Source organism: Anomaloglossus baeobatrachus, chromosome 9, assembly GCF_048569485.1.
Source record: "Anomaloglossus baeobatrachus isolate aAnoBae1 chromosome 9, aAnoBae1.hap1, whole genome shotgun sequence".
Classification (NCBI taxonomy): domain Eukaryota; kingdom Metazoa; phylum Chordata; class Amphibia; order Anura; family Aromobatidae; genus Anomaloglossus; species Anomaloglossus baeobatrachus.
The window spans coordinates 53,168,160-53,187,888 of NC_134361.1; the positions used below are offsets into that span (position 1 = coordinate 53,168,160).

Here is a 19,729-nt window from a genome sequence, read left to right on the forward strand (position 1 = left end):
CCTGTCCATCCTCCCTGTTTATGGCTATTCTATTATAATATCATTTAACCAACTAGAAGGACCTGTGCTGATGTCATACCCATGTGACAAGAAGGGGTGGGACTTCAGCCAACATAGCTGATACCAGGAAGCAACATTATTTTTCTGTTGGCTGAGGCCCCTTCTGGTCACATGGATATGACATCAGCACAGGTCCTTCTAGTCACTTAGTAAAACTATTCTATAATATAATTAGCATAAATAATAGGGGGATGATGGACAGGCAGGGAGTGGGAATCACTATGAATACCCACCCCAGCTATTTGCTGATCAGCAGCTGCTGCCAATCAAAATCTGCTCATTTTACAAACTTTACTTGCTTGTGTTTCAAAACCTATACATCCTACGTATGGCCTTATAGTGCCAATATAGCATTCGCTTTAGTTTATATAGGAAAATCCTAGTAATTGGTGCGCTTTAAAGGGGTTGTCCGATGTAAACAAATCACAACCTATCCACATGATGACAGATTGCGCTTCATTAATGAATGGCGTGTGAGTCCAGCATTCACATTATCGCTCCACTCACATGGGCTAAAAGTGCGCCATTTGGTTGAATGGTGCAGGTCCAAGCAGTCAGACACAGGGCTGTGGAGTCGGAGTCGGAGTCGTGGAGTCGGAGTCGGAGTCGGAGCTCATTTTGGTGGAGTCGGAGTCGGTATAAAATGCACCGACTCCGACTCCTAAAATATATAATAAATTGGGGACAGGAGTGCAATGCAGAATGTGCTGAATATTTTACTAAATAACAACATTTAGTATAATGCTTATATTTAAGTGAAAAATTTATTGTAGTACAATGTGAACATCAGACATTTAATTGTTTTTATGATACAATAATCAAGATATTTGGATAGAACATAAAATATTTATTGGAATACAACTTTAGAACACAAAAAAACTAATAAATTGTAAATATGTAATATATATATAATATATATATATACAGTGTATATACACACACACAAGATATATATGTAATCTACTGTATATTACATAGTGTATTACATATTTACAATTTATTACAGTTTTTTGTGTTCTAAAGTTGTATTCCAATAAATATATTTTATGTTCTATCCAAATATCTTGATTATTGTATCATAAAAATTATTAAATGTCTGATGTTCACATACACATATTCATGTACTACAATAAATTTTTCACCTAACTATAAGCAATATATGTAGGAGTCGGAGTCGGAGCCGGAGTCGGAGTCGGAGCCGGAGCCGGAGTCGGAGTCGGAGTCGGAGCAAGAGAATTTGAGGAGTCGGAGTCGGAGTCGGAGTCGAAGGTTTGGCTTACCGACTCCACAGCCCTGGTCAGACACCCCCCTCCCCCAGTCAATAAGCCGGCACCCTTTTGTAAGATAGCTGATAACGAATTTCCACAAGACAATCCCTTTGAAAAAAAAAAAAAAAAAAAAAAAGGCCATAACGAAAGCTGAACTAATAAGGGAGGTGCTTTTTCAAAAACAGAAGACTGATATAAGATATTTTTTGTTCCAATATTATTTCTCCAAAAGGTCTTTAACGGGGGTGTACAGATAAGAAGTCAACCACGGCACCCAAGAAGGTGGCTAAAAACTGGGCACAAACAGAAAGCAACGTTACACAGATATAGCCATCCTACTAATCTCAGGAACAGACAGACGTTACAAAGTAGCCGGCGTGTATCCTGGGCTTCCTTCTGCCTAGGACGGCCATGGCTGGGCATGGGGCAGCGAGCCCTCGCTAACAATAACTGGCGGCTTTAGAATTCGGGAAGTTATTTTTGGATGCGGCTGTGCTAGATTCACCAGATACATCATCCTGAAGCCATCGCTGTAACAAGCTTCCTTCACTCCTAGACACAAAAGACGCAGGAGAGGGAGCGCGGAGGAGAGCAGCGGTAATCAGCAGTATTTAAGCAGGAGGGCCATTAATGAGAATCAGTCATGGCAGGCTCCGGTAGATACAAGATCCAGCCCGCAGCCTCTGTCTCCACAATGGGGATGATTACCCTCTCCTGCAACCGCAACATTACTGGGCAAGACTTCATTATACGGTGCATAACCAGTGCACAGCGCCCTCCGCTCACCCCTGACAGACGCTGCAATACGAGGAGGCCACGGTGCCAGCGCTGGAGCTCCTATGATTCCAACCGCCCCGATCATACACAGATGGTATACATCCAGTGCAGGGTGTTCTAACTATTTAGGTCTGAGCGGCACCATTGTCAGGTCGAACAAACCCCGCGTGCTGCCGGATTACCACAGCATTAGATTACCTTCTGGAGACATTTACTGCATATTACAAGTATGTGACAAATATCTAATAGGTGCTGGTTCCATCCATAGGGTGCAACATACCACTGATCTTCTCCATGACCTGGAAAATACTCGTGACCAGACCTATGTAGATTGCCGAGGGCCACAGGAGGAGGCTGCCGCAGGCACATGTTGATTCATGGCCACACAACACACAGACAAGACTACGGCAGGCACATGTGGATGCAGAGCCACACACAGGAGGCTAACGCAGATACATGTTGATCCATGACCACACACACACACAGGAGGCTACCGCAGACACATGTTGATCTATGGCCACACACACACACACACACACACACCAACGAGGCTATCACAGACACAAGTGGACCCAGTGCCACACAGAAGGCTACTGCAGGCACATGTGGATCCAGGGCCATACAGGAGGCTGCTGTTGTGTTTTGGGGTTTTTTTGTTTTTATTTTTTTTATATTATAAAAAGTGTTTCCTTTTTGTAGTGCAGATAAGTGATGCTACTTTCGGGCCCCTTATTCATCTATATGACCTGGGTGTACAGCTTTCCGGTTTGTGACTGGTGCAGCGGCCACAATGATGGTAGAGGGAGGTACGACAAGGGCTCTTCTGATGATGTAACTCCCGACCTCCCTAAAAACACTACATGAACATATAGATATGACTGGAGCCTCTGGAATAGAGAAGATGGTTTATTTCTAATATCGGAGCACGGCCTTACATCGGATGCTATTTTTTCCCTCTTTAGCAATGCAATTCTTTCAGCTTGGTGTCACATTAGCAGGATCAGCGTGTCACTATGACAGTCCTGCCTGGATAATAGCAGTGTGCTATTAAGTGCAATCTGCCATGAACCCAGCACTTACAGCTGGCGGGCTTGTAAGGGTTAACCGGCCTTCATGAAACTGGTCCCAGCACATATAGGCTACGGACCCGGAAGACAGATCTTGCCCGACTCTCCAGTTTACAGGCGGTCACTTTTTAGGTATAATTAGATCAGCCTGTGCATTAACATAAAGGGAAAGTAATAGGTTGGGGTGTAAATTTCATGGCATTAATACAAATAGAAGGAAGGGGGGGGGGGTAAACAAAAAACAAGCAATTGTGAAGCCTCATCCCATAAAATCCAGCTCATTGGAATTCCATCCGGAGAGATCACAAAGCCCATAAATATACCCCTGCCTCCAGCAACAAAGGCGCCTCGTGCCGGCCAAGGAACAAGGAGGCGGCAGCAGTCAGCGGTCGGACAGCAGTCATATGGGCGAGCAGGACGCCGCGCTCGGGTTATATCATTATGATAGAAGTAGATAGCGGTGTGTGTGTACATGGCTGCAGGGACTGGGGAAGGAAATCAATCCCTAATCACACAGGAGAAGGTAATAATACAATTATAACGAGGGATCGGACGGGAACATCCGCGTCCTTTGTGCTCTGTACCCATCACTTATCGCAGGCGTCTTACAGTATCTAACATCACACGGCCTCATTTGTCAAGGAGCGATGCTGTGAAAGGAAGGCTTATTCCCTCGCATGTGATTTGCAAGACTGAACAGCACAGAAGCTGGGGACTCCCTGTCTCCAATACACGGCACTGACACAGATTGCTGGAGAGGAATTAAAGGGCCAGATGACTATTCAACGGCGGCGCAGCACCTGCCGACACAGCAATAGGGGCAGCCAAGCACGGAGCGGCCCTATATTGATTCTCGTAGAAGACAGAAATGCATCCAGCCCACTGCAACGTGAAGGGAACAAAAAAAACAAATAAATAAATAAAAAAATATATATATTTTTATTTATTTATTTCATATATGTAAATGTACCGTGTGTGTATAATATATATATATATATATATATATATATATATATATATATATATATATATATATATATATATATATATATATTATACACACACGGTACATTTACACATACATACATTAAAAGCAGAGATGTCTATACTTGACATATCTACATGGGAAAATAATTGTTTTTAAGATTTTCCGAGCACTTTATGTTCATGAACCAGAATCCCCTGGATGAACAGTTTTATAGATCAGTTTAGGGAAGCTACAGGAGATGGGTAAACATGGCAGCGGCTGGTAAAGGGGAAGGAAGAATGAGGAATTGTGGAGACCGCTCGGCCTGTGAGCGCTGCACGCATTTCAAGCCGCAAAACGTCTATAATATGAAATGCACTAAGGACCCTTTCACACATCTGTTTTTTGCCAATCACAATCGATCAAAATGTGAAAAAAAAAAAAAAAACGGTCAAGAGCTGGATCTGTTTTTTTCTCATTGACATCCGTCGTACGATGGATCCATTGACAACTGTGACAAAGACAACGTCCATAGGAACTTTTTTTGTGTGTGACGAAAAAACACACAGCGATGGATCTGTAGTCATCCGTCAATCGGTTCCGGTTTTTTTACATCTGAGCATGCCCAGAAGTGTTGTAAATTGACATGAAATTCTCTTTCCTCTATATAGGTTATCAATAGAAAAACAACCTTTTAACCTTTGCCATGAAAAAAAAAAAAAAATAGCACGACGTTTTTTTTTTTTGTTTTTGTTTTTTTTTCTTACACAGAATCTGTCGCATCAGTTTTACCACAATCTGCAACAGATCTGTCACAGTCACAAAACGGATTGTAACTGATCCAAAAGACTGATGTGTGAAAGAAGTCTAAGGGGTGCTTCACACACAGCGAGATCGCTGCTGAGTCACGGATTTGGTGACGCAGCAGTGACCTCATTAGCGATCTCGCTGTGTGTGACACTGAGCAGCGATCTGGCCCCTGCTGTGAAATCGCTGCTCGTTACACACAGCCCTGGTTTATTTTTTGCTCGTTGCTCTCCCGCTGTGAAGCACACATCGTTGTGTGTGACAGCGAAAGAGCAACAATCTGAATGTGCAGGGAGCAGGAGCCGGCATCTGGCAGCCTGCGGTAAGCTGTAACCAACGTAAACATCAGGTAACCAAGCAAAGCCCTTTCTTGGTTACCCGATATTTACATTAGTTACTAGCACAGCCGCTCTCACACTGCCAGTGCCGGCTCCCTGCTCCCTGCACATGTAGCTGGAGTACACATTGGGTAAATAAGCAAAGCGGTTTGCTTATTAACCCGATGTGTACTGTGGCTAGGAGTGCAGGGAGCCAGCGCTAAGCGGTGTGCGCTGGTAACCAAGGTAAATATGGGGTAACAAGCACTTGGTTACCCAATATTTACCTTAGTTACCATGCGCAGCATCGCTTCCACACGTCGCTGGGGGCTGGTCACTTGTCGCTGGTGAGATCTGCCTGATTGACAGCTCACCAGCGACCATGTAGCGATGCACCAGCGATCCTGACCAGGTCAGATCGCTGGTGGGATCGCTGGAGCGTCGCTAAAGTGTGACGGTACCCTAAGAAGAGACATACAGTAGATTACTAGTAGTTCAAGTGCAGTACGGTACAATTATATCATTTTCCTTGAATTCTAGTAGAGGAATAAGCTCCATTCACAAAACAATGACAGATACACAATGCCAGCAGATATCGGCTATGTGCACACACTGCGTATTTGGTTGCAGAAATTTCTACAAAACTTCAGAATTCTCATTGACTTTTCTGGCCTAAGGCCCTGTGCGCACTTGCCGTTTTTTTCCGCGGATTTCCTGCGGATTTGCTGCACGTTTAGCTGCATGTTATGTTCATAACATCTCTGCAGTGATTCACCAGCAAAACCTATGGGAAAATAAAAATGCTGTGCGCACTATGCGGAATTTGACAGCTGCATGTTTTGCTGCCGGACTCCCGCAGCAAAAACAATTGCATGTCACTTCGGGATTTCACTCCATTAACTGCAATGTAATCGTGAAATCCCGCAGGGAATAACGCAGGCAGCAAATTCTGTGCGGTTCATTGCGTTTTCCTGCGTTATTCCCTCCGGTATTTCGCGGTTTACCTGCGGTTTGCAGGGAAGCGATGTTATTATGACAGGAAGAGGAAGCGGAGGAGAGAGTAAACACACACACACACACACACACACACACATACATACATATCAGACACACACAATCCCAGACATAGAATACACACACATATCGCATTCACAAACAGACATCTAGAATACACATACAAATCAAACGGAAATCTAGAAAAAAAAAAAAAACACGTGGGCTCCGCCGTGTTTTTACCGTCCAGCCGAGGCAAGCACACAGCGGCGGCCCGGTATTCTCAGGCTGGGGAGGGAGAGGGCGAGGGTTAATGTCCCCCCTCCCGCAGTAGAGAATATCAGCCGCAGCTGCCCCGGGACTGTCGCATGCATTATGCGGCAGTCCCGGAGTGTCCCTGGCTCTTCCAGATGCCGTGATGCGGTGGCTATCCAGGTAATAATCAGTTAAATGACAGCGGATCGCCACCATTTAAGTCCAGGCTTGATCATGGCAGGCGTCTATGAGACAGCTTTCATGATTGACTCGTAAGTAAAGTGAAAACACACACCCCGAAAAATCCTTTAATTTTAAATAAAACACAAAAAAGCCCCTGTTTCACCCCTTTATTAACCCCCCACCGAAACACACAGCTCCGGCGTAATCCACATCCTGCGATGCTGGCATCCAGCCGCGACTGACACTGCTGAACGCAGCCTCGCAACGATACAGCAGAGGTAATTATCGGTCATTTCCCACAGCCGGTAATTTGAACACACATTACCGCTCGGGAGAAATGCAGCGTGTGCTCACAGGGACTATCTATCCTTCTGTCTTCTATTCGTCTGTCTATTTATCTATATGCTATCTCAGAAGGAAATTACTTTTTTTTTTTTTTCTTCAATGTGCTTTATTGCATTGAATGCATTAAAGCACATGTACCAACCCGCATGCGGCAAAACCGCGAACAATATCGCAGTAAAACCGCGGCAAACTGCATGAGGTTTTCAGGTGCGGCTTGCCGCGGCTTTTTACCGCGGGTGCGGTAATCTTTCAGACCCTGCGGAATTTTAAGAAAAATCCGTTTTCCAGTGCGCACAGGGCCTAAGACTATGTATGTATGTTGCTTTTTTGGGCGCTTCTTTTCTGCACATAACATGTTTCGGCAGGACAAAAAAAAAAAAAAAAAGTGCATTTATCATTGCATTTGTACATTTCATCAAAGGCTTTTTTTTTTTTTTTTTTTTTTTAAAGAATGTACGTCTGGAACTCCTATGGTGTGAACAAGGTGCAAGTATCAAAAATATACAACTAAACAATAGGATAAAGAGTTGCACACCAGTCACAATGTATAGGGGAATAATGAAAAGCAAAACTAATATATATATATATATATATATATATATATAAAAAAACGCAAAAAGTTGACATGTTGCTTTTTTCAGCAACAAGATCTGCAAGTAAAAAAAAAAGCATCACGCGCACAGCGAGGAAGGAAAAAAGGAAGGAAAAAAGGAAGGAAAAAAGCAACGTGTGCACATTACATGCCAATCCAATGGCAGACAGAAAATAAAAGGAATTAACCCATGAATGACACTAGCACCTCCAGCACAAAACAGGGTGTTGGGAGCTTCATGGCATGGATGTCCAGGGCCGAGCAGCCGCTGCAGCCTTACATCACCATGCACAATGCAGACTGTCGGAGCCAGTAGTGTAAGGTACACGACTCCAGAGCAGAGGATGCGTTCTGTGCTGGGACGGATCATGCTGCTCTATTTGGCATCTGATGGACACGTCTGGGTTTGGTGAATGCCAAGAGAATGTTACCCACCTGACTGCATTGTGCCCACTACAAAGTTTAGTGGAGGAGGAATAACTATGAGGGTGCTTTTTAGGGGTCGACCTCGGCCTCTTCGTTCCAGTGAGGGCAAATCCTAATACTTTGCATACAATTACATTTGGACAACTGTAGCTTCTAACTTTAGAAAAGGCCTTTCTCGGTTCCCCATGACTCAGCCCAGCCTATAAAGTAAAGTCCATAAAGACATGGCTGGGAAAGAGGGGGGGGTGGGGGAAGGGGGGGGGGGGGGGAGGGAGTCTGGAGGAAGAACAGGACCGGCCTCACAGAGCCCAGGCCACAGCACTTCCAACATATTTGGGATGAAGAAGAATGGCGATTGACCTACAAGGCCATCCACAACCTGTCTCCTCCCTACATCTGTGACCTAGTCTCCTGGTACTTACCTGCACGTAACCTTCGATCCTCACAAGATCTCCTTCTCTACTTCCACCTTATCTCCTCTTCCCACCATCGCATCCAAGATTTCTCCCGTGCCTCCCTCATACTCTGGAATGCTCTGCCACAACATATCAGACTCTCGCCTACCTTGACAAGCTTCAAAAGGAACCTGAAGACCCTCCTCTTCTGACAAGCCTACAACCTGCCGTAACCCTCAGTCTCATACAGCACCGCACGACCAGCTCTACCCTCACCTACTGTATCCTCACCCATCCCCTGTAGACTGTGAGCCCTTGTGGGCAGGGTCCTCTCTCCTCCTGTAGACTGTGAGCCCTCGCGGGCAGGGTCCTCTCTCCTCCTGTAGACTGTGAGCCCTCGCGGGCAGGGTCCTCTCTCCTCCTGTAGACTGTGAGCCCTCGTGGGCAGGGACCTCGATTCCTCCGGTAGACTGTGAGCCCTCGCCGGCAGGGTCCTCTTTCCTCCTGTACCTGTCTGTGCCTTGTACTGTTTATGATTATTGTACTTGTCCCTATTATGTATACCCCTTTCACATGTAAAGCGCCATGGAATAAATGGCGCTATAATAATAAATAATAGATTGTGAGCCCTCTCCAACGTCAGCATCTGGCCTATAAATGCTACTCTGGATAAATGGGCAAAACTTCTATCAGATGCTTTAAGTCTTGTAGACAGATAGAAGGAAGAAGGGGTTAATCAACCGTGCTGCTGTGTGTATTAAAGGCTTGAAACAGGATGACTTCAAGCCTCGGCGTTTCAGAGCCGTGGCTCCCTCAGGAACAATCACAAATTCCCCTGAAGAAGGATAAATGGGTCCGAAACAGGTAGAAATAAGTCCCTTGATATGTATATATTATATATATATATATTATATATATATATATATATATATATATATATATATATATATATATATATATATATATATATATATATATATGTATGTATGTATGTATGTATGTATGTATGTATGTGTGTGTGTGTGTGTGTGTATATATATACATATATACATACATACACACATATATATATACATATATATACACATACATATTATACATACACACTATATATAATATTTTATATGTGTATATTTTATATAAAGTGTATATCACATTATCTATATTATATGTATGTGTGTATGTATATATAATATATGTGTATATGTAATACACACACACACACATATTTGTGATTACTTTTGCTGTCATGCATAAATATTATTCTAAAGCTTTGATTATTTTTGGACCCTGATGTATGCAGGTTCATACACGTCATTGTATATACTGTAGAGAGCTCCTTTCAGCAGAGGCAGTACAGTTTATACGTCTGTGTCACTTGCAGGGTTAAAGTAATAAAAAGTAGGGAGTGGGCTTCCCGACAAAGAAAACAAACAAAACTAGTACATTTAATGAGTGTAAGTATTTCCCAGGGCAAAAACACTGGAAGGGATATCCTGTGACATAAGTGTACTGGATGCAGTAAAGAAAGCGCTGCTCGGGAATGTACTAAATGGAAAGAACAAGAATGATGTACAAAAGAGGGATCAAATCCATAGGAGGATTACTGGGACGGAGACCACTGAGCAGAGCAGAAGGGTCCGACCTACGGCCCCAAAAATAAACGTAAAATTTATTTAAAAATATTATAAAAATTAATATACAAGGCACAAAGATATATTTTACCCGTTTCAAAATATGAGATTACATGGCGCGATGTTCTGTATAAGGCCGCTTTCACACATCCGGTTTTTGCTGAGCGGCACAATACGGTGCTCTGCAGAAAGAACACAACCGTTTTTGGGTTTTTTTGCCGCCGGTTGTGTTTTTCCCGCATAGACTTGCATTAGCGCCGTATTGTGCCGCATGGCCTTGCGTTGCGTCCAGTTTATGCCGGATGCGTCAGATTTAGCCCATGCGGCGGCCGGATGGAACATTGCCTGTCACGTTTTTTTTGTGCTGCGAATGCAGCGCAATTTACAATGCAAGCCTATGGCCACAGAATGTGGTCTGACAAATTTCCCACCTCTCTTTACAATCATCCCGCTGCCGTGCTCTGCATTAATGGCTATGCAATGGTGCCACTGAGCAGATTGATTCTGAGCCAGTGGCCTGACAGACGAATCCAGAGCCACAAATCTTACTAATGCCACTCCATAGTGCTCTTAGTGGTTTCAGATGTTCGTGTTTAATCAGGTACCAGTCACACGCATGGTTATGGTCACACGTGTGTCATACGTGTAACATCTGTGTTTGCATACATGTGACACGTACCAGATAAATCACGTGTCTCTACAATGAAAAGATGTTCTATATTTACCTGTATACAGCGATGCAGTCTTCTGCTCTGCTGCCTCCTGCTTCTGACCCCCGCTCATTGTTTTCATTGATAATTCACTGCCCGAGGATTGGGAAGCCGGAGCGTCGCGAGGACATCGCCGGGGACAGGCGAGTATACAGCAGTTTGTGCAGAGACATCGAGGGGGTCATCGGAGTTCTCAATGAACTCTCATGAACCCCTGGAAGTCACCATCGTGACACTCGCTGTAGCGCAGTTGTCGCAGGGGGGTCATCAGGAAGTCAGAGTTCATTGGGAAATCCAATGACCTCCTGGACGTCCCTGCACACACAATGCTGGCAGGATACTCACCTGTCACCAGCGATGCGGTCCTCGGCGATGCTGTCTCCAGCGCTGTCACTACGATGTCCCTGCTCAAAGCTGCTCACTGCAGTGAATAATCAATGAAAATAATGAGCGGGGGTCAGGAACCGGAGACAGCATCGTTGGATACAGGTAACTATAGAACATCTTTATTTCAAAACCAGTGTTTTCTCCGGTCCGTGTCACACTGATGTCACATGGATCACATCAGTGTGCGGTCCATGTGACACTCGTGCTGCCGGAGAAAAAAAAAAACAGACACGTCTCCGTGTGAAATAGCGAAGCCACACGGTTCGTGTGAAAACACGGCCATGTGAGAGTACACAATAGGGTAACATAGGTTCGTGTGACATCCGTGTTAAAAACGGATGTCGCGTACCTAAAACACAGACGTCTGAAACCAGCCTAACTGATAGAGCGGAGCGTGGTGCAAGAGTATACAACTCCTCTTAGGCCTCAGTTCTACTTGCGTTTTGCACAGGCGAGTGCAATCTGATAAAACATCGGCCTGCACTCACACCAGTGGCCATCTGTGATTGATATCTCATGCCATATCAGCATGAGAAATGAATCACTGCACGCTGCATTTGGCAGCGATTGTCGGCTCACACGCACTCAATACAAGTCTGAGTGCGTGTGAAAAAACATCTCACTGCACTCGGATGTCATCCAACCGCAGTGCAATGTACGTACAGACAGGCAGCGGAGGAGAGGGAGAAAGTGCTCCCTCCATCTCTGCAGCTGTGATCTGATCGCAAAATTTGATCACAGTCACATGACCCTCGGCTCATGCTCACAGCAGAGGGTCATTAGCATATCGCTTCCAATGCCCTCACATCAGAATCTATGCACCGGTGGAACCGAGGCCTTATTGTGCAACTAGCACTCTCACCAGTGCACCAACCCGATAAGAACCCCAGCGGGCCAACTGCGGAGGGAGGAATCAGGGGAGCCGGGGGGAGCTCCTGAGCGGGGAACTGGCGCAAACAGCCGATTGTTCCTATCTGAAAACAAATGAAAAGTCAAGAAAGAAAAATTGGAGGTGAAGTAAACTGAAACACACAGCGGAGAGGCTTCATAACTGGAGATTAGCACAAAAAGAAAAGCAAAGCCACCATTTCTGATGTCGCCCCAAACAGCACCAATCACCCCCTTAGTAGTGACCCCTCACATGCTGGGTACAGGCTGGGCCCGTGTTGGGAGTGAGTGGTTGGCAACTATTTAGCTGGCAAGGGCCCCCATCCACTCAGAGGCTCCTTGTGAGTCCCTACAGTGTCAGGTGTGGTGGGATGGAGCCTCACACACACACTTCAATGATAATGCCCATTCTGCATAATCCATAGTTTCCAAAGGAAGGAGGACCTTTGTAGACATCATGGTCATGTGACAAAAGGTCACTGTGTCCCAAAGAATCCAGAAAGGTTGGACACCCCTGATGGAAAGTAAATGAGAGGATTCCGACAGACAGACAGACAGACAGACAGACAGACAGACAGACAGACAGACAGACAGACAGACAGACAGACAGACAGACAGACAGACAGACAGACAGACAGACAGACAGACAGACAGACAGACAGACAGACAGACAGACAGACGTTTGTATACACTGGTAGGGTCTGTATATAAAAAAAAAAAAAGTGTCCCTGAAAACAAATTGTAGCTATGTAAAAATAAATATTGAAATTGTCAAAAGCCAGCAACTCTGTACAAAGTTCCCAAGTCATTAAAATTTCTCACCAGGTTTTTGCTATGCAATTTGAGAGCAGCATGATACAGGGACAGAGATCCTGATTCCAGCAATGTGTCATTACTAGGATGTGTCTTGCAGTTACAATAAAACCAGTGTTTTGTCAGCGGGAGATTATTACTACAGGACTAGGTGTCTTGTGCCTCCTGGTCCAATCCCATCCCCAGCACTGATTTACAATATACACAGGAAGCTGCCAATCAGTGGTGTGAGGTATACACAGCTCAGCATTTTGAACTCTGCAACAGGGATTGTATCAAAAATGACAGAAAGCAGACCAGCAAGTGACATGGCTGGAATCAGGGCCTCAGTTGCTGCTATATCATGCTGCTCTCACATTATATAGCAAACATCTGCTGATATAGATTCTCTTTACAGGCAGTGTCAGCAGAGTCACTGTACAACCAAGTACAGGCGGCCGGTGCATCATGGCGGGGCTAATCATAATACACCACTTGCTGGTTTACTCCTCTATCTCTGCTCTTCTCTGACTCTATGAAACCAGAGCTGTAAATCAAAGAAGACTGGAGGGTGGAGATAGATGGAAAACAAGCAAGTGGAAGGTGCATAAAAACGGTTAGCCCCGCCCTGATGCACTGAGCGCCTGTGCTTGGTGTGAACAGTCATTCTGTTATGACAGAGTTCCTTTAAGGCTACATGGGCACGCTGCTTTTTTGCTGTTTTTTTGGCTGCAGTTTTGTTGTCAGAACTTTGACATTTGACTTCCCAGCAAAGTCTATGAGAAGTCAGATTTGTCATGCGCACATTGCAGTTTGCCAGCGTTTTGTCAAAGGTTTGTGACAAATAAAATGCAGCATGTTCATTCTTCCTGCGTTTTTATCAACATTTGCAGCAAAAACGCAGGGTGTGAAAAACGCACCAAAAACGCACCTAAAATTACATGCGTTTTTTGTGACATTTCCAGGCTCTCTCTGACAAGGTGCAGTTTTGGCTGCAGTTTGTGAACACAAAAAGATGCAGCGTGCGCATGTAGCCTTAGAGGATTGTCCTCTGTAGAGGTAATAAAAGACACCAAGTCCATAAAAAAAAAAATGTTCTATCTAGGTACTGGATGATATTTACAGTCAGCCCATTCTCTACACAGTGACAGGCGGCCTTCCCCATGGCAGAAGACCACCGCCGCCTGTTACATGGTCTAAACCATGGCAGAAGACCACCGCCGCCTGTTACATGGTCTAAACCATGGCAGAAGACCACCGCCGCCTGTTATACAGCCTCATTCGTTACAAGCTTAGGCCCGTTTCACTCGTCAGTGAAAAACAGTGACGTTTTTCACTGGCGTGTAAAACACGCACATGTCCCTGCGTGTGCCGTGATTTACGGCACACGTGGGTTGTCTAAGTGCAATCCGGGCTCCGTTCTCCGTGGCCCGTGATTGCACTTAGAAACCAACTCACCTGCACCCGCTCCCGCTCTCCATGGTGCTGATCGCTCCCGCGGTGCAGCATCCGGCCGGCGCTGACCCCTGCAGCAGCTGCTTCCGGGTCGGCTGTGTCGCGCATCATTAATATGCGCGACAGTAATGAGCCGGCTTAGAAGCAGCAGGGAGAACGGGCTGCAGAGGACATCGCTGGACGCCGGGTGAGTTAAAATGTTTATTATTTTAAATGCACGTTTTTTTCTGGCACGTGTTTCACGGACCACACCACTGCGTGGTCCGTGGGACATCAGTGATGCCAGAAAAAAATGGACATGTCTCCGTGCGGCAATCACGCACACGCGGGTACGCCGCACGGAGACACGTGCAGTGACAAATCACTGACGTGTGAGCAGACCCATTCATTATAATGGGTCTGCATATGTCAGTGATTCTGGTACGTTTAAAAAAAAAGCACAAACGTACCAGAATCACTGACGTGTGAAAGGGGCCTCACATGTACACTCTGCTCCTTGGGTCACAAACCCCCTCCCCAAATCACAATAGGGTCACGTTGTTGGGGGTAACAAGAACAAATAGCGTTACCAGCACGACTACAATATTTTTCAACAGATCACACTACATCGTCCTTACATTGTTTCTGTATAAAACCTCCACCAATGGGTCCTGTGAGCAGCACCACCGCGTCCATACACCGCACAACCCTGCTATACTGTGCCTGTCACAGTGGCCCCGGATACCAGACCCGGTGATGCCCCCCTGTCCCCAGACCCGGTGATGCCCCCCTGTCCCCAGACCCGGTGATGCCCCCCTGTCCCCAGACCCGGTGATGCCCCCCTGTCCCCCCCGGATACCAGACCCGGTGATGCCCCCCTGTCCCCCCCGGATACCAGACCCGGTGATGCCCCCCTGTCCCCCCGGTTACCAGACCCGGTGATGCCCCCCTGTCCCCCCAGTTACCAGACCCGGTGATGCCCCCCTGTCCCCCCGGTTACCAGACCCGGTGATGCCCCCCGGTTACCAGACCCGATGATGCCCCCCTGTCCCCCCGGTTACCAGACCCGGTTATGCCCCCCTGTCCCCCCGGTTACCAGACCCGGTGATGCCCCCCTGTCCCCCCGGTTACCAGACCCGGTGATGCCCCCCTGTCCCCCCGGTTACCAGACCCGGTGATGCCCCCCTGTCCCCCCAGTTACCAGACCCGGTGATGCCCCCCTGTCCCCCCGGTTACCAGACCCGGTGATGCCCCCCGGTTACCAGACCCGGTGATGCCCCCCGGTTACCAGACCCGGTGATGCCCCCCTGTCCCCCCGGTTACCAGACCCGGTGATGCCCCCCGGTTACCAGACCCGATGATGCCCCCCGGTTACCAGACCCGGTTATGCCCCCCTGTCCCCCCGGTTACCAGACCCAGTTATGCCCCCCTGTCCCCCCGGTTACCAGAACCGGTGATGCCCCCCTGTCCCCCCGGTTACCAGACCCGGTGATGCCCCCCTGTCCCCCCGGTTACCAGACCCGGTGATGCCCCCCTGTCCCCCCGGTTACCAGACCCGGTGATGCCCCCCTGTCCCCCCGGTTACCAGACCCGGTGATGCCCCCCGGTTACCAGACCCGGTGATGCCCCCCTGTCCCCCCGGTTACCAGACCCGGTTATGCCCCCCTGTCCCCCCGGTTACCAGACCCGGTGATGCCCCCCTGTCCCCCCGGTTACCAGACCCGGTGATGCCCCCCTGTCCCCCCGGTTACCAGACCCGGTGATGCCCCCCTGTCCCCCCGGTTACCAGACCCGGTGATGCCCCCCTGTCCCCCCGGTTACCAGACCCGGTGATGCCCCCCTGTCCCCCCGGTTACCAGACCCGGTGATGCCCCCCTGTCCCCCCGGTTACCAGACCCGGTGATGCCCCCCTGTCCCCCCGGTTACCAGACCCGGTGATGCCCCCCTGTCCCCCCGGTTACCAAACCCGGTGATGCCCCCCTGTCCCCCCGGTTACCAAACCCGGTGATGCCCCCCTGTCCCCCCGGTTACCAAACCCGGTGATGCCCCCCTGTCCCCCCGGTTACCAAACCCGGTGATGCCCCCCTGTCCCCCCGGTTACCAAACCCGGTGATGCCCCCCTGTCCCCCCGGTTACCAAACCCGGTGATGCCCCCCTGTCACCAAACCCGGTGATGCCCCCCTGTCCCCCCAGTTACCAAACCCGGTGATGCCCCCCTGTACCCCTTATCAGTCCCGGTGATGCCCCTCTGTCCCCCCTTGTCATCAGTCCCGGTGATGCCCCCCCTGTCCCCCCTTGTCATCAGTCCCGGTGATGCCCCCCCTGTCCCCCCTTGTCATCAGTCCCGGTGATGCCCCCCCTGTCCCCCTTGTCATCAGTCCCGGTGATGCCCCCCCTGTCCCCCTTGTCATCAGTCCCGGTGATGCCCCCCCCTGTCATCAGTCCCTGTGATGCCCCCCCTGTCATCAGTCCCTGTGATGCCCCCCCTGTCATCAGTCCCGGTGATGCCCCCCCTGTCCCCCCTTGTCATCAGTCCCGGTGATGCCCCCCTGTCCCCCCTTGTCATCAGTCCCGGTGATGCCCCCCTGTCCCCCCTTGTCATCAGTCCTGGTGATGCCCCCCTGTCATCAGTCTCGGTGATGCCCCCCTGTCCCCCCTTGTCATCAGTCCCGGTGATGCCCCCCTGTCCCCCCTTGTCATCAGTCCCGGTGATGCCCCCCCTGTCATCAGTCCCGGTGATGTCCCCCTGTCCCCCCTTGTCATCAGTCCCGGTGATGCCCCCCCTTGTCATCAGTCCCGGTGATGCCCCCCTGTCCCCCCTTGTCATCAGTCCCGGTGATGCCCCCCCTGTCCCCCCTTGTCATCAGTCCCGGTGATGCCCCCCTGTCATCAGTCCCGGTGATGCCCCCCTATACCCCTTGTCATCAGTCCCGGTGATGCCCCCCTATACCCCTTGTCATCAGTCCCGGTGATGCCCCCCTGTCCCCCCTTGTCATCAGTCCCGGTGATGCCCCCCATACGCCTTGTCATCAGTCCCGGTGATGCCCCCCCTGTCATCAGTCCCGGTGATGCCCCCCTATACCCCTTGTCATCAGTCCTGGTGATGCCCCCCTATACCCCTTGTCATCAGTCCCGGTGATGCCCCCCCCTGTCCCCCCTTGTCATCAGTCCCGGTGATGCCCCCCTGTCCCCCTTGTCATCAGTCCCGGTGATGCCCCCCCCTGTCCCCCCTTGTCATCAGTCCCGGTGATGCCCCCCTGTCCCCCTTGTCATCAGTCCCGGTGATGCCCCCCTGTCATCAGTCCCGGTGATGCCCCCCTATACCCCTTGTCATCAGTCCCGGTGATGCCCCCCTGTCATCAGTCCCGGTGATGCCCCCCTATACCCCTTGTCATCAGTCCCGGTGATGCCCCCCTGTCCCCCCTTGTCATCAGTCCCGGTGATGCCCCCCTGTCCCCCCTTGTCATCAGTCCCGGTGATGCCCCCCTATCCCCCTTGTCATCAGTCCCGGGGATGCCCCCCCTGTACCCCTTGTCATCAGTCCCGGTGATGCCCCCCCTGTACCCCTTGTCATCAGTCCCGGTGATGCCCCCCTGTCCCCCTTGTCATCAGTCCCGGTGATGCCCCCCTGTCCCCCTTGTCATCAGTCCCGGTGATGCCCCCCTGTCCCCCTTGTCATCAGTCCCGGTGATGCCCCCCTGTCCCTCTTGTCATCAGTCCCGGTGATGCCCCCCTATCCCCCTTGTCATCAGTCCCGGTGATGCCCCCCTATCCCCCTTGTCATCAGTCCCGGTGATGCCCCCCTGTCCCCCTTGTCATCAGTCCCGGTGATGCCCCCCTATACCCCTTGTCATCAGTCCCGGTGATGCCCCCCTATACCCCTTGTCATCAGTCCCGGTGATGCCCCCCTGTCCCCCCTTGTCATCAGTCCCGGTGATGCCCCCCTGTCCCCCTTGTCATCAGTCCCGGTGATGCCCCCCTATACCCCTTGTCATCAGTCCCGGTGATGCCCCCCTGTCCCCCCTTGTCATCAGTCCCGGTGATGCCCCCCTGTCCCCCCTTGTCATCAGTCCCGGTGATGCCCCCCTGTCCCCCTTGTCATCAGTCCCGGTGATGCCCCCCTGTCCCCCCTTGTCATCAGTCCCGGTGATGCCCCCCTGTCCCCCTTGTCATCAGTCCCGGTGATGCCCCCCTGTCCCCCCTTGTCATCAGTCCCGGTGATGCCCCCCTGTCCCCCCTTGTCATCAGTCCCGGTGATGCCCCCCTGTCCCCCCTTGTCATCAGTCCCGGTGATGCCCCCCTATACCCCTTGTCATCAGTCCCGGTGATGCCCCCCTATACCCCTTGTCATCAGTCCCGGTGATGCCCCCCTATACCCCTTGTCATCAGTCCCGGTGATGCCCCCCTATACCCCTTGTCATCAGTCCCGGTGATGCCCCCCTATACCCCTTGTCATCAGTCCCGGTGATGCCCCCCTATACCCCTTGTCATCAGTCCCGGTGATGCCCCCCTGTCCCCCCTTGTCATCAGTCCCGGTGATGCCCCCCTGTCCCCCCTTGTCATCAGTCCCGGTGATGCCCCCCTGTCCCCCCTTGTCATCAGTCCCGGTGATGCCCCCCAGCTGGTCACTGTGCACACTGACAATGGCCGCACCTGCTTGTGTGGTGTCCGTCAGGTCGTAGCCGGTGCCCGGGAAGTCTCTCAGTTTCCGGCCGCTCAGGTTCAGGATCCCGGACGTCCCCGCCTCCTCCAGCGCCCGGTCCAGGCTCCTCACCGTGTGCTGGTGCAGGGTCCCCGTGCTCCAGTGCGGTCCATTGGGGAAGCTGGGGAACATGGCCAGCGAGCCGGGGCACACAGGGGCGGCCGAGCTCACCGGGCCGCCACCTCCGCCCTGTCCAGGGCCGCCTCCCCCGCTCTGCCCACCGGGGCCCCCCGCAGCGGCAGCTGCCACCGCCGTCTGACTCGCCGCCATTTCTGCCAAGGAATAGCCCTGCTATAATGACACGGTTAGCAAGTGCTCGTCTCTGTGCGCAGGCGCAGTATTGGCTGATAGCGGGGGCTGTACCACCAGGGGAGATATGATGGGGGGCGTCACTGAGAAACTGTGTACAGCGGGAGGCGAAACCAAAACAGGAGTGCAGCTCCGGGGCACAGACTGTCCGGGGAGGGCAGGAGCTCCAGAGCGGCGATACCAGGCTGAGAAACTGGACAAATGCAATAAAATAGGCATTTAGCAGCTAAGCTGTGCAGTGTCCTAATATCAAAGGCATTTATGGCTGATTTACTGCCAGTGTAAGGAGCCAATAAGCCACCTCAAGCTTAACCCCTTATTTTCATTTTTGTGTTTTAATTTTTTTCCTCCAAGGACTATAATTTTTAATTTTTTATTTATTTTTCCATCTTAATCGCTGTATGATGGGTTGTAGGTGTGA

General features: G+C 50.0%; 1 protein-coding gene across 2 annotated transcripts in view; it reads right to left on the bottom strand.

Annotated features, from left to right (window-relative positions):
- Positions 1-19,269, bottom strand: part of LRCH2 (leucine rich repeats and calponin homology domain containing 2) — a 191,016-nt gene extending 171,747 nt beyond the window's left edge. For both annotated transcript variants that reach the window (XM_075323711.1, XM_075323710.1), the window contains exon 1: positions 18,951-19,269. In XM_075323711.1, coding sequence (XP_075179826.1) covers positions 18,951-19,269 — 319 coding nt within the window. The remainder of the gene's footprint in view (positions 1-18,950) is intronic.
- Between the last annotated feature and the right edge of the window lie 460 nt (positions 19,270-19,729).